Source organism: Myotis myotis, unplaced genomic scaffold (genome assembly GCF_014108235.1).
Source record: "Myotis myotis isolate mMyoMyo1 unplaced genomic scaffold, mMyoMyo1.p scaffold_m19_p_3, whole genome shotgun sequence".
Taxonomy (NCBI): Eukaryota; Metazoa; Chordata; class Mammalia; order Chiroptera; family Vespertilionidae; genus Myotis; species Myotis myotis.
Genome location: NW_023416335.1, coordinates 210,013,929 through 210,031,728, shown reverse-complemented (window position 1 = coordinate 210,031,728; position 17,800 = coordinate 210,013,929). Strand labels below are relative to the sequence as shown.

Below are 17,800 nucleotides of genomic sequence, written 5' to 3'. Positions count from 1 at the left end.
GCTCCGGGCCTCCGCCTCTAGGCCAGTGGTTCCCAGCGTGGGCACACGCCCCACAGGGGGCCAATGCGAGAGTTATCAGTGATTGTTTTGCATTTCTTAAGGTTCTAGGGACCTCACATACAGTCTGTAAATATATATTGTGACATTTATGCATTTCAGTTCTCTATTATGTTTTGAAACTTTATTTGCTATTTTTTCATATTTCATTTTTTTAAAACAATTTCTTAGTAATTTCTTCCTCAGTATGTCTACTGTCCTTTCGTTCTTTTATTTTTTTTCTTTCATGATGCCATGTTCTTTGGAAGCTTGTTTAGATCAAGTTAATGGCCTTTTAGGCTTCCTCCACGTGCATAAGAGTTCACTTTTTGAAGAATAAGAATTCTGTGTCACAGGGAGGGGCCACCAGGATGTGAGAGATGCTCGGGTGGGGCGTGGCCACAGAGGGTGGGAACCACTGCTCTAGGCCTAGCTGGGCCTTGGTCAGGCTGCGGAGGCCCCAGTGGCAGAGGCTAAGGGGCAGATTGTGTGTGTTGGGGGTGGGAGTGTTCTCTGCATCGCCCATCTAGCCCCTGCCACCATGCCCATAGGGCATCAGCCTCGGCAGGCCTCTGGCTCTATAGAGCCAGCCACTGTGCCTCCCAGAATAAATGGAAAAAGAAGACATCTGGCCTGCTAGGGAGGGTGGCAATGAGAGGTCTTGGCAGGTGCACCCTGGGTGACAAGCAGGACTGTGAGCAAGTTCCCAGGTGGTTCCAGGAGCTGGAACACCCCTCTGGGAGCCCAGACAGGAGAGGGTTTATCACAAGGTGCCAGCAGTCCTGTGCCCAAGCTCCTAGAATGCCCGGACTGGGAACCACACCAAACGGGCTTTCCCTGGGGAGCCACACTGCCAGCCCACCTCTTCGGCTTCCCTCTGCAGACCCAGGGGCTGGCAGCTGCGTACCGAGTGCAGTCAGGGTTTCTGCTGACGTAAAAGCTACCAGTCCCTCCGGGGTCAGCATCCAGCACCGCCTGTTGCCAGGATTGCCAGAAGGAGAGAGAGGACGGGGCTCCAGCACTTCCTGAGCAGAGTCCATCCCTCTGTGATGGCTGAAGGCCCTCTCCCACCAAAGGACCCTCCAAGCCACCTTTGCTCTCTGGGCCTCAGAAAATAAAGGGGATACAAGTAATGATTCCTCAGGCCTCTCCAGGTATGAGGGTGGATCTGGAACCTGGAAAACCCTCTCAAAAAAAAGCAACTTTGGAAACAAGTAAACATCAAACTCCTAAAAAAAGAATTGGCCCTGGTGTCCTGACCAGCAGGACAAGGGCAGCACCCAAAGGGTCCAGGTTCAGGGCTTATCCTGTTGCTCACATTTTAGCTGGCTCCCCCGGGCCCTCTGCCGCCACCCCCGCCTCAGCTCCAGGATCTCCTGGCCGTACCAGTCATGCAGGGTAGAGAAGCAAGAGGTCTCAGGGGACACGGGGCTCTGGCCCCTGCCCAGGAGGCTGGCAGCGCCCTGCAACTCACATTCTGCCAAGTTCCGCCCTGCTGGCCTGCTGCCCCCGGCTTCCACCAAGCCCATAGGGCTGTAATCCCTGGAGAGGGTGTGGCCGTTCTCCAGGCCCCGAGACAGCTGGTCAGGAGGCTGGGTCTTACAGGAGCTTGTACCGGCCTTCCAGGATGAGTGGCGATGCAAGGCCAGGCTCTGGCGGGCATCACGCAACTGGTTCTCCAGCTCACGCACCACCAGGCGCATGTAGCCAAAGCTTGCCCGGGACAGCACCTTCACCCAGGCCTCCTGGGCTGCCGGTCCATCAGCAGCAAGCAGGTATGGACGCACACCGGGGGCGTTGAAGCAGATGGTGAAGGCAAACTCCTCCGGCACGGGAGCCTCGGCCAGTTCCACCGTGCAGCCCTCCAGCACCACCAGCCCCAGAGGGGCCCGGGCCTCTCGACTCTCAAAGGAGAACAGCAGGTTGCCCTTGAGGACAAACCAGCACCTTCGGCCAGTGCCACTGGGGGTGGGTGGAGTCCCTGGGCCCCCCCAAGTGCGCAGGAAGCCCCTGTGGTCCGCTGGGGAGTTGCTCAGTGCATAGTGGGCCACGCTCCTCTCGTTCAGCTTCATGGCTCCATAGGAACTGTGAGGCAAGAGAGGCGGCCATGGGTCAGAGAGGGAGGTAGCCCCCGTGTCCCTGTGGGGAAGGGTGCTGGCTCTGGGGGAGACTTGGGCCCAGCCCTGTGGCCTCTACTCCCTTGCTGTTCGCTGGCGGCTCTCAGTGGCTTCATCTGTGGAAATAGCCTCCCCTGCCTTTCTCTCATGGGTTGTTGTGGTAACACACTGGACGTCAGAGGACTCAGAGGAGAATGTGATCGTATCAGACCAGGAGGTATGGCAGGGTTTTGACGCAGCTTTTTAAAATCCAAAGGAACCGGCCCAGCTGAGCTGAAATGGACCCCAAGTCCATTGAAACAATTGTGCTTAAACCATCCCCTAATCTGGGGACCCCTTAGTGCCAACCCTGAGGCCAGACCCGCAGGGCATGACCCTCCTGACTCATGGAAAATTGAGGCAGGCAGCAGTGAAGGTGAACTGCACACAACCACATGGCCAGCAGGAGCACAGCCTGGCCTCCTCGTCCCCTCACACCTGCTGGGGACAAGTCGCGGCGATGACGCACTTACCAGCAGAGCTTCCTAGGGGGAGGCAGGGGCCGCTCTGGTCTGGCCACAAGGCTCAACCACTTGACCACGTGATTTCCAGCGCGCCTGCAAAATAATTCTCAGACCCGGTCAACCTATCCTAAAGCAGTGGTCGGCAAACACATTAGTCAACAGAGCCAAATATCAACAGTACAACGATTGACATTTCTTTTGAGAGCCAAATTTTTTAAACTTAAACTATATAGGTAGGTACATTGTTATTAACTTAATTAGGGTTCTCCTAAGGCTTAGGAAGAGCCACACTCAAGGGGCCAAAGAGCCTCATGTAGCTCGCGAGCCGCCGTTTGCCGACCACAGTCCTAAAGGATGAGAGCTCTTTTGACTTTGGTGCCCAGTGAAACCAATGCCTCCAGGAAGCCCGCCCAGGCCCCTGGTAATCCCCCACCAAACCACCTCCCCAGGCCAGGCTCCCAGGAGCAATAAAGGGGCGGGTTCCTATTGTCTTGACAGACAGCTCCTGGCCCTCTGAGGCAAGGGCATGTTAAGTGCCCTGGTAGCACTGGTCAGTTTACTTGTGGGTTTTAATCTAATCACCTAATCTGAGCGGCCTGCCCTGAGCACCTTATCTAAACTGCTCCTGGCCACCAAGGTGGTCTGACCCAGGAGGGCCCAGCACAGCCCCCCGTTTTCATTTCCTTCACCCCACACAGAGCTCCCTGTGCTGACAGCGCTGTCCGCAGCCTCAGGGTGCCCAACAGGGCCGTGGCTTGGCTCCAGGGATAATCCCACACCCGCCGCACAGGGCCAGGGGCCTCAGGCAGCATTTGCTGAAGTGACGGGCCCACCACAGTGGGCGACACAAAGCCTCCCTCCCGCAGCCTGCGCTCCAGCGGGGGAGACACTGGAAGCAAGCGCTAATAATAGTGTATTCACGGAACATAACTGAAGACTAACTTATGTAAGGACCGGCCACGATGCGCGCTGAGAGAGAATGAACTGGGCCCTGGGACGGGGCGGCGGAGGTCTAGAAGGGGGTCCGCGGAGGAGGCGGGGACAGAGACGTGGGCTGGAGAAGCGGCCTCACCTGGGTCCGGGGCGCAGGGAGGGGGCCGGGAGCCCACGGGCCCCCCCGCCCGCCGCGTGCCGGGGGGATGCTCCCCCGAAAGCCCGCCCGGGACTGCGAATCCCGGCCGCACACTCGGCGGGAGGCCGGTGCCCCGGGCTTTCCGGATTCTTCCACTCCAGGAGCAGCGGGCCGGGGCGAGGACCGGCCGGCCGGCCGGCGGCCGCTGCGCTGGGAACCCCGGGCGCCGCCGCGCTCTGGGTTTCCCGGTGCCGCACAGGGGCTGTCCCGCCACGTCCGCGCGGGCCACGCCTTCCCCGGGCCGCTTCCTCCCGCAGCGCAGGAGGGTGGCCCGGTGCCGGGCTGCGGCCGCTCCCGGGGCGGTCCCGTCTCGGACCCTGCGAACGTGGCTGCGCGGCGGGGAGGCCCGCCTGGGCGGCTCGAGTCGCTGCCCCCGCCCTGCCCGTCCAGGACTCACCAGATGCCCCTCGATCTTCGCGGGGAGGAAACTGAGGCCGGAGAGGCCGGGACCTGCCTGAGCCACAGAGCTGGTCAGTGGCCGGCGGCCTCGAACCCAGGGCCCCGCCGCAGGCCGTCCGCCGCCCTCAGACTCAGCCACCCCACCCCTCCCGTCCCCTCCCCTCCCCCCTCCCCGCCCCGAGGGCTCCGGGCCTTCCCTTCCCCACTCGTCCCCCTCTCCCTGCCCCGCCCACTTGTCCGCAGAGCCGAGCCCGGAGGCCCAGCCCGGGAGGCCCAGCCCGGCGCCTCCGCTGGGCGGGCTCCTACTCGGCCCGCAAGGCCCGGCTGAGCTTTCTGGCCACGCAACTGGGCCCTGGAGTCACCAGGTCTTTGCTTCTGGGGTTTTCTATTTCCCCTTGTGCCACTCCCATGGCCTGCAACCCCCGCGCCCCCCCCCCGCCCCCCTTTTCCAGGTTCCGCCTGGGTCCGGCCCAGCGGAGGGCCCGTGTTGCGTGTTTGCTTAATATGATTTCAGGTCAATCCGCTTGCTTATGACTTAAGTGAAGTTGTTTTAATCCACTTGTTGATGACCCCAAAAAAGTTGCTTTGACCTAAGTGTGAAGTCAGGGGGCCATCATTCTACATGTGGAGTCAGTCCCTACGCAGCCAGCAGCCCAGCGCCGACGGGCCTCCTGGGGGCTGGCCCTTAAGGACCCCAGGAGGAGCAGCTATGAAAAGGGGACATTGACTGTAAATACTGAGAATGGGAGGACTATTTGAGAGTGTCGGTTTGGGCAAAGCGACGCTCTGTAACGTAAAAACTCTCCAAAGACCCTTGCGACATTTGCTCCTGACATTTGCTCCTGCGGGTGACCAAGCCGACTCTTGCGGGTGGGGGGGTGGGGGGGTGGTGTTAAACCTTGCGGCGGGCTCCCAGCTAACACGGGCCTTTTGGTTCCCTAGCAACAGTGCTCTAGCAGCAAGGGGACTTTTACTTTTGTGCTGGCAGCTGGAAATCAGCTTCCTTCTTCCTTTCTTCTTTCTTTCTTTCTTTCTTTCTTTCTTTTTTTCTTTTTTAATATATTTTATTGATTTTTTACAGAGAGGAAGGGAGAGGGATAGAGAGTTAGAAACATCGATGAGAGAGAAACATCGATCAGCTGCCTTCTGCACACCTCTTACTGGGGATGTGCCCGCAACCCAGGTACACGCCCTTGACCGGAATCGAACCTGGGACCTTTCAGTCCGCAGGCCGACGCTCTATCCACTGAGCCAAACCGGTTTCAGCTTTTTTTCTTTTTTTAAAAATATATTTTTATTGATTTTTTTACAGAATGGAAGGGAGAGTGATAGAGAGTTAGAAACATCGATGAGAGAGAACCATTGATCAGCTGCCTCCTGCACACCTCCTACTGGGGATGTGCCTGCAATCAAGGTACATGCCCTTGACCGGAATCAAACCTGGGACCCTTCAGTACGCAGGCCATGCTCTATCCACTGAGCCACACCGGTCAGGGCTGGAAATCAGCTTCTTGATTGGTTGCTGATTCTCCAGAGCAGGGGTCCTCAAAGCCACATGCAAATACGAATATTGTCTTTGTTCCCGTTTTGTTTTTTTACTTCAAAATAAGATATGTGCGGTGTGCATAGGAATTTGTTCATAGTTTGTTTGTTTTTAAACTATAGTCTGGCCCTCCAACAGTCTGAGGGACAGTGAACTGGCCCCCTATTTAAAAAGTTTGAGGACCCCTGCTCCAGAGTGTGTCCTCCTGTAAAAAAGACACGCTTCATATTAAATTCGGACATTGTTCCTTCACCTCCCCTTGCCTGGAACATTAGTGTGAGTAATCTGTCGTTTTGGGGGGGAGTATGGTTTATTGAGAGATATGCAATTGGCTTCTGAAATTATTGTAATTCCCACAATGAACCTGTGCTAAATAAATGGTTGGCAAAGACAGAATCAGTCTTCAAGTATAGCGTTTGCTGCCCATCCCCACCCCTGCCCCCCAAATGCAGGAGGCTGGGATTTCCCGATGTCCCTGGAGGCCAATAAGCTGAAACCATGTCTTCGAACTTGTTCCCACCTCAGAGCTGTCCCCCTTGCAGTACCTGCAGCCCAGAGTGCTCTTCCTTGCTCATCCCTACCCCTCAGCTCTACCTCCTCCGGACTCCTTCATACCAATTATGTCTCAGCTCAAAGGCCTCCTCCCTGACGTACCTGTAAAGTCTATGTGGGAGGGGAAGAAAAGTTCCTCTGCCCTTCTAGGTTCTTTCTGCTGGTCAAATAAGTAAATCAACACGAGAAAGGTTAACAAGAGAAAAGAACCAAATCTAGTGACATTCGTACATACAGGAACCCCACACCCCTGAGAGATTCAGAGACCCCACCTACATAGAGGTTCAGAGCCAGAAAGGTAAAATAAGGTGTCCCTGATATTCTGAGCTAAGGAGTGTGGTAAGAGGCCTGGCGCTTCAGAGGGGAGGAGAGCTATAAGAATTCACAGATTGATAAAAGAGCAGATGTTTGCCCTGCCTTAGAGATAGGCCATAAAACGTTATATCTGGTAATAACTCTTATCATGAGCAAGGCTCCTCATTTATTTATTTATTTTTTTTAATATATTGATTTTTTACAGTAAGGAAGGGAGAGAGATAGAGAGTCAGAAACATTGATGAGAGAGAAACATCGATCAGCTGCCTCCTGCACATCTCCCACTGGGGATGTGCCCGCAACCCAGGTACATGCCCTTGACCGGAATTGAACCTGGGACCTTTCAGTCCACAGGCCGACACTCTATCCACTGAGCCAAACCGGTTTCAGCAAGGCTCCTCATTTAAATTCTTCTAGGTAGTTGTGGGGGTGCAGAGCCTGCAGAGTTTGCATTGCCTTCAGCTCAAAATAATCCACATGCTAAAGCAGCACATCATAGGGAGGCCTGTGCTGAACCCTTTCACCTACTCTCAAGCCTATCACATCCCAGGGTCGTGTGTTCATTGTAGCACGAACCACTGTAGAAAACTTGCCTACACTCACGCTTTTATTTCCTGTGTATTATCTATACCCCCCGCTAAATCTTATTCAATTGATAATATAAACCATAATAAATGAGTTAGAAGATAATACGTGGTGTGGGAAACAGAACATGGTAAGGGAGATGAAACTGTGGCAATGGGGAGGTTGAGTTTTAAATAGGGTAATCAGGGTGGGCTTCACTGAGAAGGTGACATCTGAGAAATACTTAAAGGAAATGATAGAGCCAGTCATGCCAGTATCTGGAGGAAGAGCACTCCAGGCAGAGGGAGCAGCTGGTGCAATGGCTCTGAGGCCTGTTGTGTTTGAGGAACTGCAAGGAGGCCAGGGCTGGGCAGCGGTGTGCTGCTGGGGGGGGGGGGGGGGGGGCGGGGGGCGGGAAGAGCAGTAGGGGGTGGGGTCAGAATGTGTAGGTGGGGCTTTGTAAAACTGTGAGGGCTGTTGCTCCATCCAGATTGAGATGAACAGACATCACAGGGTCTTGAGTGAGCTGTTTTCAAGGATTCGCCAGGCTGCTGTGGAGAGAATAAATGTGGTTGAAATGTAAGCTGCTGCACTAATCCAGGCAAGATGTGATGGGGCTAGGAGAGCAGTGAGGTGCCCAGATTCAGAATGCGTTCTGAAGGTAGAGAACAGGATTTGCGGAAAGACAATGTGGGGAGTGAGGGAAGAGGAGGCAAGGACGAGTCCAAAGTTTGACCTGAGCACCTAGCAGGACAGTTGTCATTACCTGAGATATGGAAGGTGGCAGGTGTTCCGTTTGGGCCCGTTATGTTTCAGATGCTCGTGACTAACCCAGTGAAGGTGCCAAGAATGAAGTGTTTGGCCCTAGTAGTTGGTCAATAAAATTTTGATGAATGAAACTGGGAAGTTTCATTAGAGAGCCATAGAGAGCCTGGGCTAGTGTAACAGGTGCTGCAGTGCCGGTGGGAAGGAAAGCCTCCCGGCTTGGCAAGAGCTGTGCCCTCCACCTGGTTTGCTTTCCCCACCCACTCCCCTCCCAAGCTTATGGATTCATCTTCCGCTACCGGTTTTGAGAGTCACGCTTCAGGGTATCCCATCATTTCCTCTTTAAAAAAAAAAAAAACTATATATATATATATATATATATATATATATATATATATATATATTTTATTGATTTCAGAGAGGAAGGGAGAAGGATAGAGAGAAACATAGATGATAAAAGAAAAATCATTGATCTGCTGCCTCCTGCACGCCCCCAGCCCGGAATCAAACGGGGACCCTTCAGTCCGCAGGCCGATGCACTATCCACTGAGCCAAACCAGCCAGGGCTCATTCCCCTTCACAAAGCCCTTAGCATATCCACGGCACAGCTGTTTATTGCACGTCTGCAACGTTCAGACACTTCCTTGCCCACAGGGCCCGGCAGGGGAGAAAGGTCTAGCTTCAGGGGAGCTGGGGCAGGCGGCACAGCAGCTTCCTCCTATGCCCGCGGGCGGGGTCAGCGGGAGCCCGAAGGGGGCGGGGCTGGGGCGGTTCGGAGAGCGCAGGGCCCTCCGAGGGCGGGGCACGGCGTTGCTGGAGGGTCCTGATAGGCTCCAGGGGAGGGCTGGCCGCCGTCAGGCCCCGCCCCTCTGGAACGAGATCGGAGAATCCGGCGACTGCAGGGCTTCGCGGCTCCGGGGGCAGAAGCTGCGGTGGGTCGGAGGAGGTGGCAGGTGGGTGCCGCGGGCCGGGCACTCTGGGGTGGGGGTCCCCGCGCGGTGACTGCTGCCGGTGGCGGCCTGAGGCGGCCACCCAGACCCGGGAGGAGTTCAGAGCCTGGTCTCGGCCTGGCGTCTCCCCTCTTCCTGGGCGACCTGGAGCCCGTGCTGCCTGTTGGGCCCCGGCGGGAGGAGGCCCGCCCTTGGGCTCTCGGGCGCCCAGCACTGCAGGGGGGTGAGGTCTGACGTCCGAGACACGTTGTTTAGTAGTTCTGAAGGAAGCAGGGAAGTATGGCTGGGCAGGGAGTGGGGGTAGTGGGGGCGGTTTGGGGATCCCCGCCCAGGGTTGAAGGCCGCAGGGCTAGTCGGGTAGTAGTGACGCCAGTACTTTTCTAACGTTTCTTAGCTTCCAAAGCCCAACATATAAAGCTGGGAAAAGCGGATCTGGCCCACTCCTGGGACGCTGGTGCAGAGCAATGCTGTGGAAGACAGGTAACCCAAACGGGAGGGGGTGGCTTTGGGAGGGTCGGTGGCCAGCTGGGGTGGGACTACCTGGCGGGAGTGCAGGCCTCCTCCCCTGATGTGGGTATGCCATGTGGGAGACTTGTTCCTCTTATTCTTGGAGCTGGGCTGGGAAAGGAGAAGGAACTGCCCGCCCCCCTGAGGAATCAGTTCCCCTCTAAAGTGCAGAGGCCCAATCTTATGTGATATCAACATGTGCTGAGAACAGCCCTGTAAAGTCGGTACATTAACTCCATTTCACAGATAAGGAAACTGAGGCTGGAGAGGAAAAGGGCTCACCCTGGGGAGCTGGCTGTGTGCAGGTCCCACCTGGCTGATCTCTCTCTCTTTTTTTTTTTTTAAATATAATTTTATTGATTTAAGAGAAGGAGAGGGAGAGAGAGATAGAAACATCAATGATGAGAGAGGATCACCGATCAGCTGCCTCCTGCACGCCCCCTTATTAGGATGGAGCCCGCACGTGCCCTTGACCAGAATCGAGCCTGGGACACTTCAGTCTGCAGGCTGATGCTCTATCCACCGAGCCAAACCAGCTAGGGCCTGGCTGATCTCTTCAGCCCTTCTAGGTCTCTTGGGGATCTGTGGTGGAGATCTGTGGTGGAGAGCAAAGACCTGGAGTCTGGCTACAGTGGACTGTCAGTTCTGTGTAATGGAGTTGGTCTGGGTAGAGAAAGGATATGACCTTAGCTATTAGTGTTTGCTAATTCTAGCACTGCTGTGGCAACAGCAGCAAGTGGGGATGTCCCCCAGGCCTCAAACACACTGACCTGCTCCAGGCACCATCTATCTGCTCACCCACTGCATGCAGGAAGAGCCAAGTCCACCTCAAGCCCAGGAGTTGCTCCTCTAGTGTGCAGGCCGGCAGCCCGTGGAGGGGGTCGGGCGAGGGCCGGGGCTGTGGGAGCCACTCCGTCATCCCCAACCCTCCTACAGCGCCGCTGCTAGCCCTGGTGGGCCAGGTGCTGGTGCTGGAGAATGGGCTCCTGCGGAGGCCGCCCATGGGCTGGCTGGCCTGGGAACGCTTTCGCTGCAACATTGACTGTGAAGAGGACCCAGAGAACTGCATCAGGTGAGGAAGCACCACACCACCTGACAAGCTGTGCCCGGGGCCCTGCAGAGTGGGGGCAGGGAGGAGAGAGTCAGCGAGAAAAGAGAACAGGGTCAAATCCCCCCCATCTCCCATCCTAGAGAGGCTGCAGCCAGAGGTGACTCTTGGGACATCTGACAACCTCGTGACATGCTTGGGGCCTCTGTGGGGCCTGTCAGGTCTGTGGGGCAGGCACTTTGTGGACCCAGCCCCTGAGATAATCAAAGGAGATAACTGGTGAGGCTAGGCCAGACCTCACAGTGCTGCCCCTGGCTCAGTTCTGCCCCTTGGCCTGGGGTTGGACCATTCCTTTCAACTTCACCCTGGAAGGGCTCATGGCACTATGCCTGGGGTCATTTACAATTGTTACCTGGCTTAGGGTAACAACAAGGCCAGGGTTCTTGTTGCCTTGGATGAGGAACATGCTAGGCCGCTAAGCTGCTCCATCCCCTGCTCCTCTTGCCAGTGAGCGGCTCTTCATGGAGATGGCTGACCGGCTGGCACAGGACGGATGGCGGGACCTGGGCTACACATACCTTAACATCGATGACTGCTGGATTGGCGGGCGCGATGCCAAAGGCCACCTGATGCCTAGTCCCAAGCGCTTCCCCAACGGCATTGCCTTCCTGGCTGACTATGTGAGCCCCACCCAGCCCTGCCCTTGGCCTGGGGGCCAGATCACTCTTTCCACCTCACCTGCTTAGGGCTCTATTTCCACCATCCCTGTTTGAGAACTCAGTCTGATGGGGAAACAAACAAATCGCTAGTTTTGGCCCACGGTGGTCGGGGGGAGCCTGGAAGGGCATCTGATCCACCTGGGATTTCAGGAAGGTTCTCCAAAGAGAAGGCAATTCGTGAGCTGATACCAGAGAGGTGACATTTAAGGCAGAGGGGATGGCGAAGCGAAGGCCTAGAGGCAAGGATCAGCCCCTGGGAGTGTGTGTTGGAGGGAGGAGAGGACCGTTGTTGGCCGAGGCCAGCCAGCAAGCGGAGCCCTCTCCTTTGTCATTGGGGCACCGGAAGGTTTGAATGGGGCTGGGCCAAATGCGCCTGTGAGGTGGCTCCCTGAGGGTCCTGCCTGGGCCCACTGTGTCCTTGGCTCCCCCCGCAGGCTCACTCCCTGGGCCTACAGCTGGGCATCTATGAGGACTTGGGCAATTTCACCTGCATGGGTTTCCCCGGCACCACGCTAGACAAGGTGGTCCAGGATGCTCAAACCTTCGCCGAGTGGAAGGTGGACATGCTGAAGCTGGATGGCTGCTACTCGACCCCGGAGGAACGGGCCAAGGGTGAGTCGCACAGCTGGCTGGGGGCCATCAGGTGGACAGGGAGGGACGGCCATGGAAGGGGCCCCAGTGTCCACTTGGCTGAGCCTGTCTGTCTGTATGCCTCCTAGGAAGTGGTGTTTCCTAGTTCCCCTCACCCAGGGGCTCCCAGCTCCCTAAAGATGGCTGGGCACCGTGCCCACCTGGGAAGTGTTCGCAGCATTGGGCACAGGGGGCAGCACCTCTGTGGAGCGTCAGTTTCCTCACCTTTGGTGGGAGAATGTTTGGGTTGAGGCCCTAGGCTGCTTCCTGCACCTTCTCGGTCCTGAAATGTGGGGGTTGGACTTCTCCAGGGTACCCCATGATGGCTGCTGCCCTGAACGCCACGGGCCGCCCCATCGCCTTCTCCTGCAGCTGGCCAGCCTACGAAGGGGGCCTCCCCCCCAAGGTAAGCCATTCTGTGCCCACCTGGCAGCATTCCCCCACCTGCCGCCTCACCTCCTGTGCAGTCACAGGCCGCCCATCGCCTTCTCCTCTCACCATAGCTGCCCGAGTGCTGATTTGTAGTCTAGAGAGAAGGCCCCGAGTACCCCAGAGGCACCCAGCCAGCCTAGGGTCTTAGAGAAGAGGCACTTGTGAGGTGGCTGAAGGCATGGGAACCACACGTGATGGGCAGGCACACTGTACCCACCAAGCAGAGGGAACCTGGGTTGTCCTGAGTGGGCTAGGAGACCCAGAAGGCTGGTGAGGATAGGCAGGTGGGGCCCGTCTCGGAAGGGCCGTGGCACCTCAGCAGGGGCCCTCAGCACCTAGGACACTAGAAAGGGTGCGGTCAGACCTGCAGACCTGAGGGAGGACGCTGGCAGAGGGGAGGGTCACTGCGGGAATACAGGGTGGGTGTGCAGCAGGGATGTTGGTGGTATACCACCTGGAGCCTGTACCCTGGGCTTGACCCAGCTGGCATGGGAGGGCAGGACAGGCTTCTGGCACCAGCATCCATGGAGCAGAGGCCTGGGCAGCCCCAGAGCAGGGCTGTTCTCTGCGGCCTTCCTCATCCTGAACAAGCTACGGTTGGTTCTCTGCCTTCCCCACCCTCTTGTCTCCTGCTGAGCCTCCCCGCCCCTGTGCAGCCTGCGGGCAGCAGAGGGTGACTCCTGTGCTGGACTCTGCCTCCCTGACACCCAGGTGAACTACAGTCAGCTGGCAGAGATCTGTAACCTCTGGCGCAACTATGACGACATCCAGGACTCCTGGAGCAGTGTGCTCTCCATCCTGGACTGGTTTGTGGACCATCAGGACATTCTGCAACCAGTGGCCGGCCCTGGACACTGGAACGACCCAGACATGGTACCAACATGGAGGGGATGCCCCAGGACCCATCACCATGATGGACTTGCTCCCTCTCTCTGGTCGCTCACTGCCAGGTTCTAGATCAGTGTCTCTGAACCAGCTGCATTAGACTTGCCTTGGAGCTTATTTACAATTCTGTTCCCAGGCCCCCACCCCCACCCCCACCTTTTGGATCAGAATGTTGGGAGAGGGCTGGGAATGCCCATTGTTGACAGTCTTCCCAGGCAATTCTGATGCTTGAAACTTGAGAACTTGGTCTGCAGTGGCTCTAAGTGAAACATTCCTCTGCAGAGTGAAAAACACGAATATTCCACACCTCTGTCCATTCCCTCCCTACCCTGTCCTCACCCAGGCTGCCTCTGACCCTTCTTTCAATGCCCTGTACCCTGCCACCCTCCTGCAGAGCCTCCACGGGCAGAACCGGCCCCTCATACCCACCTCACTCGTAGCCTTGGTGACTTAAATATTTTTACAATTTGTCTTAGAGTTTTATAGCTATCTCTTCATTTAATCAAGATTTAATACCAGTGATGATTAAAATAATACAAATACTGGCCAGATAGTGGGGCACCTGGAGAAACAGAAATCGGCCTGCCTTAGAGTTCTAGCTCCAGCTCTGCCACGTACCTTAGGCAAGTGACTTAATTTTCTCTGTGCCTCCATTTCTGTGTTTAATTTTAGTGATTTTTGTCTTTTAAAATATTTTTTATTGATTTTGAGAGAGGGGGAGGGAGAGAGAGAAACATCAATATGAGAATGAAACATTGGTTGGCTGCCTCCTCGTGCCTGTTTTGTCAATTGGAAAATGAAAATAACAACAGTAGCTACCTTATATATAGGGCCGTTTTGAGGGTGAAATGGATGGCCCTTTAAAATGCTTGGCACAGCTTGGCACATGTACAGTGCTCAGTTAGGTTGGCATCACTAAGTATGTAACAGTGTTGTGTGAGCAGTAATCATTTGTGTCCTGTCTAGATTGGTTGCCCTGGGTCAGGTGGTGGGGCAGGTGGTGGCTACTGGCAAGAGCAGGGACTCTGTCCGGCTCTGGTTCTGGTTTCCTACCACTGCCATCCTGGCTGCGTTTCTTGACTTGCGTGTTTGTTTACAAATGCTTTTGGCAGCAGGATCCCATTGGAATGACCTGTGACATGACCAGCACCCCCTTTCTTGTGAAATAAAAAGCTGAGGCTCAAATGGAAAGTGACTCAACTCATCCCGAGGCCACACTGCTAGGGAATGGTGTTTGCCAAACCAGGCTCCCCATGTGGCCGTGCCTCCCACCTCCATCTTCTCTTGCTTCAGCTACAAGCTTGGGGTTGGTTGGGGTTGGTGCCTATACCCTCCCCACTGAAGAGAGCAGGGCTGACCACTTCTCTCCTCTGCCCCTAGCTGCTCATTGGGAACTTTGGTCTCAGTTTCGAGCAAGCTCGGGCCCAGATGGCCCTGTGGACAGTCCTGGCGGCCCCTCTCTTCATATCCACGGACCTGCGTACCATCTCCGCCCAGAACATGGACATTCTGCAGAATCCACTCATGATCAAGATCAACCAGGATCCCTTAGGTATCCAGGGACGCAGGATTCTCAAGGTATTGGGGTGTGGGGGGAAGAAAGGGGAGACTGAGGGACTAGGCTCCCCTGAGAACAAGCCTGCAAGGCTGGGTGCATTCAGTTTGAAGACTCTACTGGAGCTATTCCAACTGTCCCCCACTTACCCGGTGAGGGCAGGGCCAGAGCAGGACAGCTCATGGGATTTGGGGAAGGGAGACGTCACCATGCAGTGCCCAGGGTCCAGTGAGGCCTCTCAGGTTGGAAGTATAAGGTGTCTGGCAGAGAACTGTGATGTCTGGTAGAGAACTGGGGCTTCCCTACCGTGTTTAGGAGTTGTATGAGCCAAGGAATACAACTATTACTCGTACTGGAGTCTACTTTTTATTGATCACCTACTGTGTGCTGGGCATTCTAAATACATTTCCTCACAAGGTCGATAGTCCTTCCCTGTTTTATAAAAGAGGAAACTGAGATTTGAAGAGTCTAAGTAACTTAGCTCAAGCACAACAGGACCCGATTCCTAAAGTTTGTGCTCTTTGCACACTCCTTCCCTCTCTAGTTAGGATAAATCTACACACCTGTAGAATGTACCTGTGGAGAGGCCCAGAGGAGGGAACTAATCCCTTCTAGGCCGGGGACCTTCTGGAAGATGGGGTTCACGCTCCTGGCTGCTCAGGGCAGAGTGCATCATCCCACTGGCCACTCCAGGGCAGCAGCTGTCCACGTCCATCCCTCCCATCATCCTATGAGCTCTCTGAGGCAGGACCTCATGCAGCATTGCATGTGTCCTGGCATGGGGCCTGGACACAGGAAGTGTTGGGGAGTGTCTGCCAAGTCAGGGAAGGAAGGAAAGTAGTTAGATAAGTGGGGTACTGGAGGGCTGTGGTATCACCCCCCTAAGCTTTTGCGTGGAATGAAACTGTGGGCTGGGGAGGGGGGACCCAGGCCTCAAAGGAGGGCCAGGAAGGGGACCTCAGGGCCTGCCTGAGCAGGAACCCCAGCCAGTAGCCATCTTCTGTGCCCAGGAGAAGTCCCTCATCGAAGTGTTCCTGCGGCCCCTGGACAATAATGCCTACGCCTTGGTCTTCTTCAGCCGCAGGACAGACATGCCATATCGCTTCCACTGCTCCCTCTCCCAGCTCAACTTCACCAGCTCCATCTTGTATGAGGTGAGCGCCCTGCAGGTAGTGAGTGCCCTTTGTTTTCCTGGGAGGGCGTTGCTGGGGTGGGCCTCACCCAGGCCTCCCCGAAGCCGTGGGCCTTGGGTCCTGTGGCAGGTGCTCAAGGGGCAGCTGCAGGCACTGAGGGCCATGGCTGGTGCTGCTCTGCACACTGGTACTTTCAGGCTAAGCAAACAGGACTACTGAGTATGAATGAGTGCCGTTACCCACTGAGGCCACGCTCCTCGCCTCACCGGTCAGCCCTTGCTGGCACGGTGCTCAGGTCCTCTGTGGGCGAGGCTTTCGCCACTGCCTATGTTTGGGCATCAGCTGGCTGTGCCGGTGAGAAGTGACAGAGTCACGGCTCCCACTTCTGCAGTGCACACGGGAGGCCCAGCACAGACAGGCCAGAGTCCAGGCTTCTGTGCCCTCTGCCTGGCCATTCTCACGGGGGCACTGGTTATGTCCCTCCCTGCTGCAGGCCCAGGATGTCTACACGGGTGGCGTCATCAGTGGCCTCCGGACTGAGACCATCTTCACAGTGATCATCAACCCTACAGGGGTGGTGATGTGGTACCTGTACCCTGTCAGGCAGCTGGGAACACCTCAGCAGTGAGGAGCTAAGACGTGACAGGTTGTAGCAGCACCGCTGAACCCAGACCATGGAGCCTTGACATGCCAAGGGCCAGGAGGCGAGGTTCTCTGCTACCCAGACCCACTTGGCGACTGATCCCATCGGACCCAAAGTGCAACCAAAGGGCCAGGTTCCACGTGCTGCCCAAGTGTGAACCCTCTTGGAAACTTGTCTGGGCACCTTCCTGTGGCCTCCTGGCCTCTAACCTTGTCTGCACAGCCCACAGATGTTGCTGAATAACTCGGCAGCCTAAGCCCCCATAGGCAGGGGCACTGATACCCATCAGGACTCCAGCCTCTGGCTTTTTGTTGACTCTGAAATCAAGATTTGGAATTTTTTTATAATTAGGAGCGGGGATCTGACCTCTTGTCAGGAACTTCCATGGATCACAATTGGCTTTCCTGCCCGGAGGAGGCCTCGCAGGCTGATACTCCACGGGAGTGACCTTGGCTCCCTCAGGTCACCAATAAAGCTGTTCTTTAGTCACATAGTTGTAACATGGACCTGGGGCCATGGGACACCTTCAGTAGGGACTCTGAGTGGCACTACATAGGGTGCTGGCTTCAAATCTGACCTCACATGGAAGATGTGGAGCATCTTCTGGTCCCTCATTTTCCAAAATGACCTGCAGGTTATACTCTTAGACAGTCCAGACTTGCCTCACACTGGGAGCCATCTCTGCTCTGCCCACCACAGTGGTGGTGGTGTGACAACACGGTGAGGCAGAGCAGCCATGGTCCCAGGCCCTCTTTGTCTCGCCCTTCCCCGCCCCATTCAGATGGTCCAGGCTCTGCTGGCCATGACCCCCCTCACCAGCCCCTCTGCTGCACCCTGAAAGGCCTGATCTGCTGAAGAACTTCGCACTGTTGTCCTAGCCATCTTTCAGCTCCTCTTTTCTGACAGGGCTTCATTCAGTGGCTCGCAGGGCCTGGGTGGGAGTGAGGGGCTTCGGCTCTGCCTTTCTCCCACAGGCCCCTACATCTTGTCCTCTACCCTGCAGTGCCCCTGCCCCCTCCCCTAGTTCCTCCTCTCCTAACCTGTATCCAAAGACATCCAGGGACTCTCTGTGCTTTAAAACATGTTTCCTGTTCCTCCTTAGGGTTTTAAGGTAAAAGAATGACACGCTCTTAATTGCCTTCCTTTCGTTCCTGTTTCCTAAGCCTCTTCCTTTGGCTGAGACAGGGCACCTGTCTTCCCTGTTGGCTCTTGTCCCTATTTGGAGAGCTGGCAGCAGAACAAGCTAGGTAGGTTCCCTTGGGCTCTGAATGCACTCCCCTGCCCTGTGGGAATTCTTCTGGGTGGATCTTCCACACTCCCTCCCTCAGGGTGTGAGGGTCTTGTACGTACATACAGTGTGGTGTAAAGTGCA

General features: G+C 56.0%; 2 protein-coding genes across 9 annotated transcripts; one reads left to right on the top strand and one right to left on the bottom strand.

Annotated features, from left to right (window-relative positions):
• Positions 1 to 279: 279 nt before the first annotated feature.
• PHETA2 (PH domain containing endocytic trafficking adaptor 2) lies at positions 280 to 4,323 on the bottom strand. Of its 4 annotated transcripts, none has more exons than XM_036301468.1 (3): positions 4,186 to 4,323; positions 2,666 to 2,749; positions 280 to 2,121 (listed from the first exon to the last, which is right to left on the bottom strand). In XM_036301468.1, the coding sequence occupies exon 3, from the start codon at positions 2,106 to 2,108 to the stop codon at positions 1,332 to 1,334; it is 777 nt and encodes a 258-aa protein (XP_036157361.1). In that variant the 5' UTR covers positions 2,109 to 2,121; positions 2,666 to 2,749; positions 4,186 to 4,323; the 3' UTR covers positions 280 to 1,331. The 4 variants fall into 4 exon arrangements, with proteins under 4 accessions (XP_036157361.1, XP_036157362.1, XP_036157360.1 ...); XM_036301469.1 differs by having other exon boundaries at positions 2,666 to 2,783; positions 4,186 to 4,316; XM_036301467.1 differs by lacking the exon at positions 4,186 to 4,323 and adding an exon at positions 3,729 to 4,009.
• NAGA (alpha-N-acetylgalactosaminidase) lies at positions 4,122 to 16,917 on the top strand. Of its 5 annotated transcripts, none has more exons than XM_036301463.1 (10): positions 4,122 to 4,258; positions 9,271 to 9,356; positions 10,320 to 10,455; positions 10,940 to 11,111; positions 11,585 to 11,762; positions 12,092 to 12,186; positions 12,924 to 13,085; positions 14,478 to 14,675; positions 15,663 to 15,806; positions 16,279 to 16,413. In XM_036301463.1, the coding sequence occupies exons 2-10, from the start codon at positions 9,341 to 9,343 to the stop codon at positions 16,411 to 16,413; spliced, it is 1,236 nt and encodes a 411-aa protein (XP_036157356.1). In that variant the 5' UTR covers positions 4,122 to 4,258; positions 9,271 to 9,340. The 5 variants fall into 5 exon arrangements, with proteins under 5 accessions (XP_036157356.1, XP_036157353.1, XP_036157352.1 ...); XM_036301460.1 differs by lacking the exon at positions 4,122 to 4,258 and adding an exon at positions 8,632 to 8,879 and having other exon boundaries at positions 15,666 to 15,806; positions 16,279 to 16,917; XM_036301459.1 differs by lacking the exon at positions 4,122 to 4,258 and adding an exon at positions 8,632 to 8,879 and having other exon boundaries at positions 16,279 to 16,917.
• Positions 16,918 to 17,800: the final 883 nt, after the last annotated feature.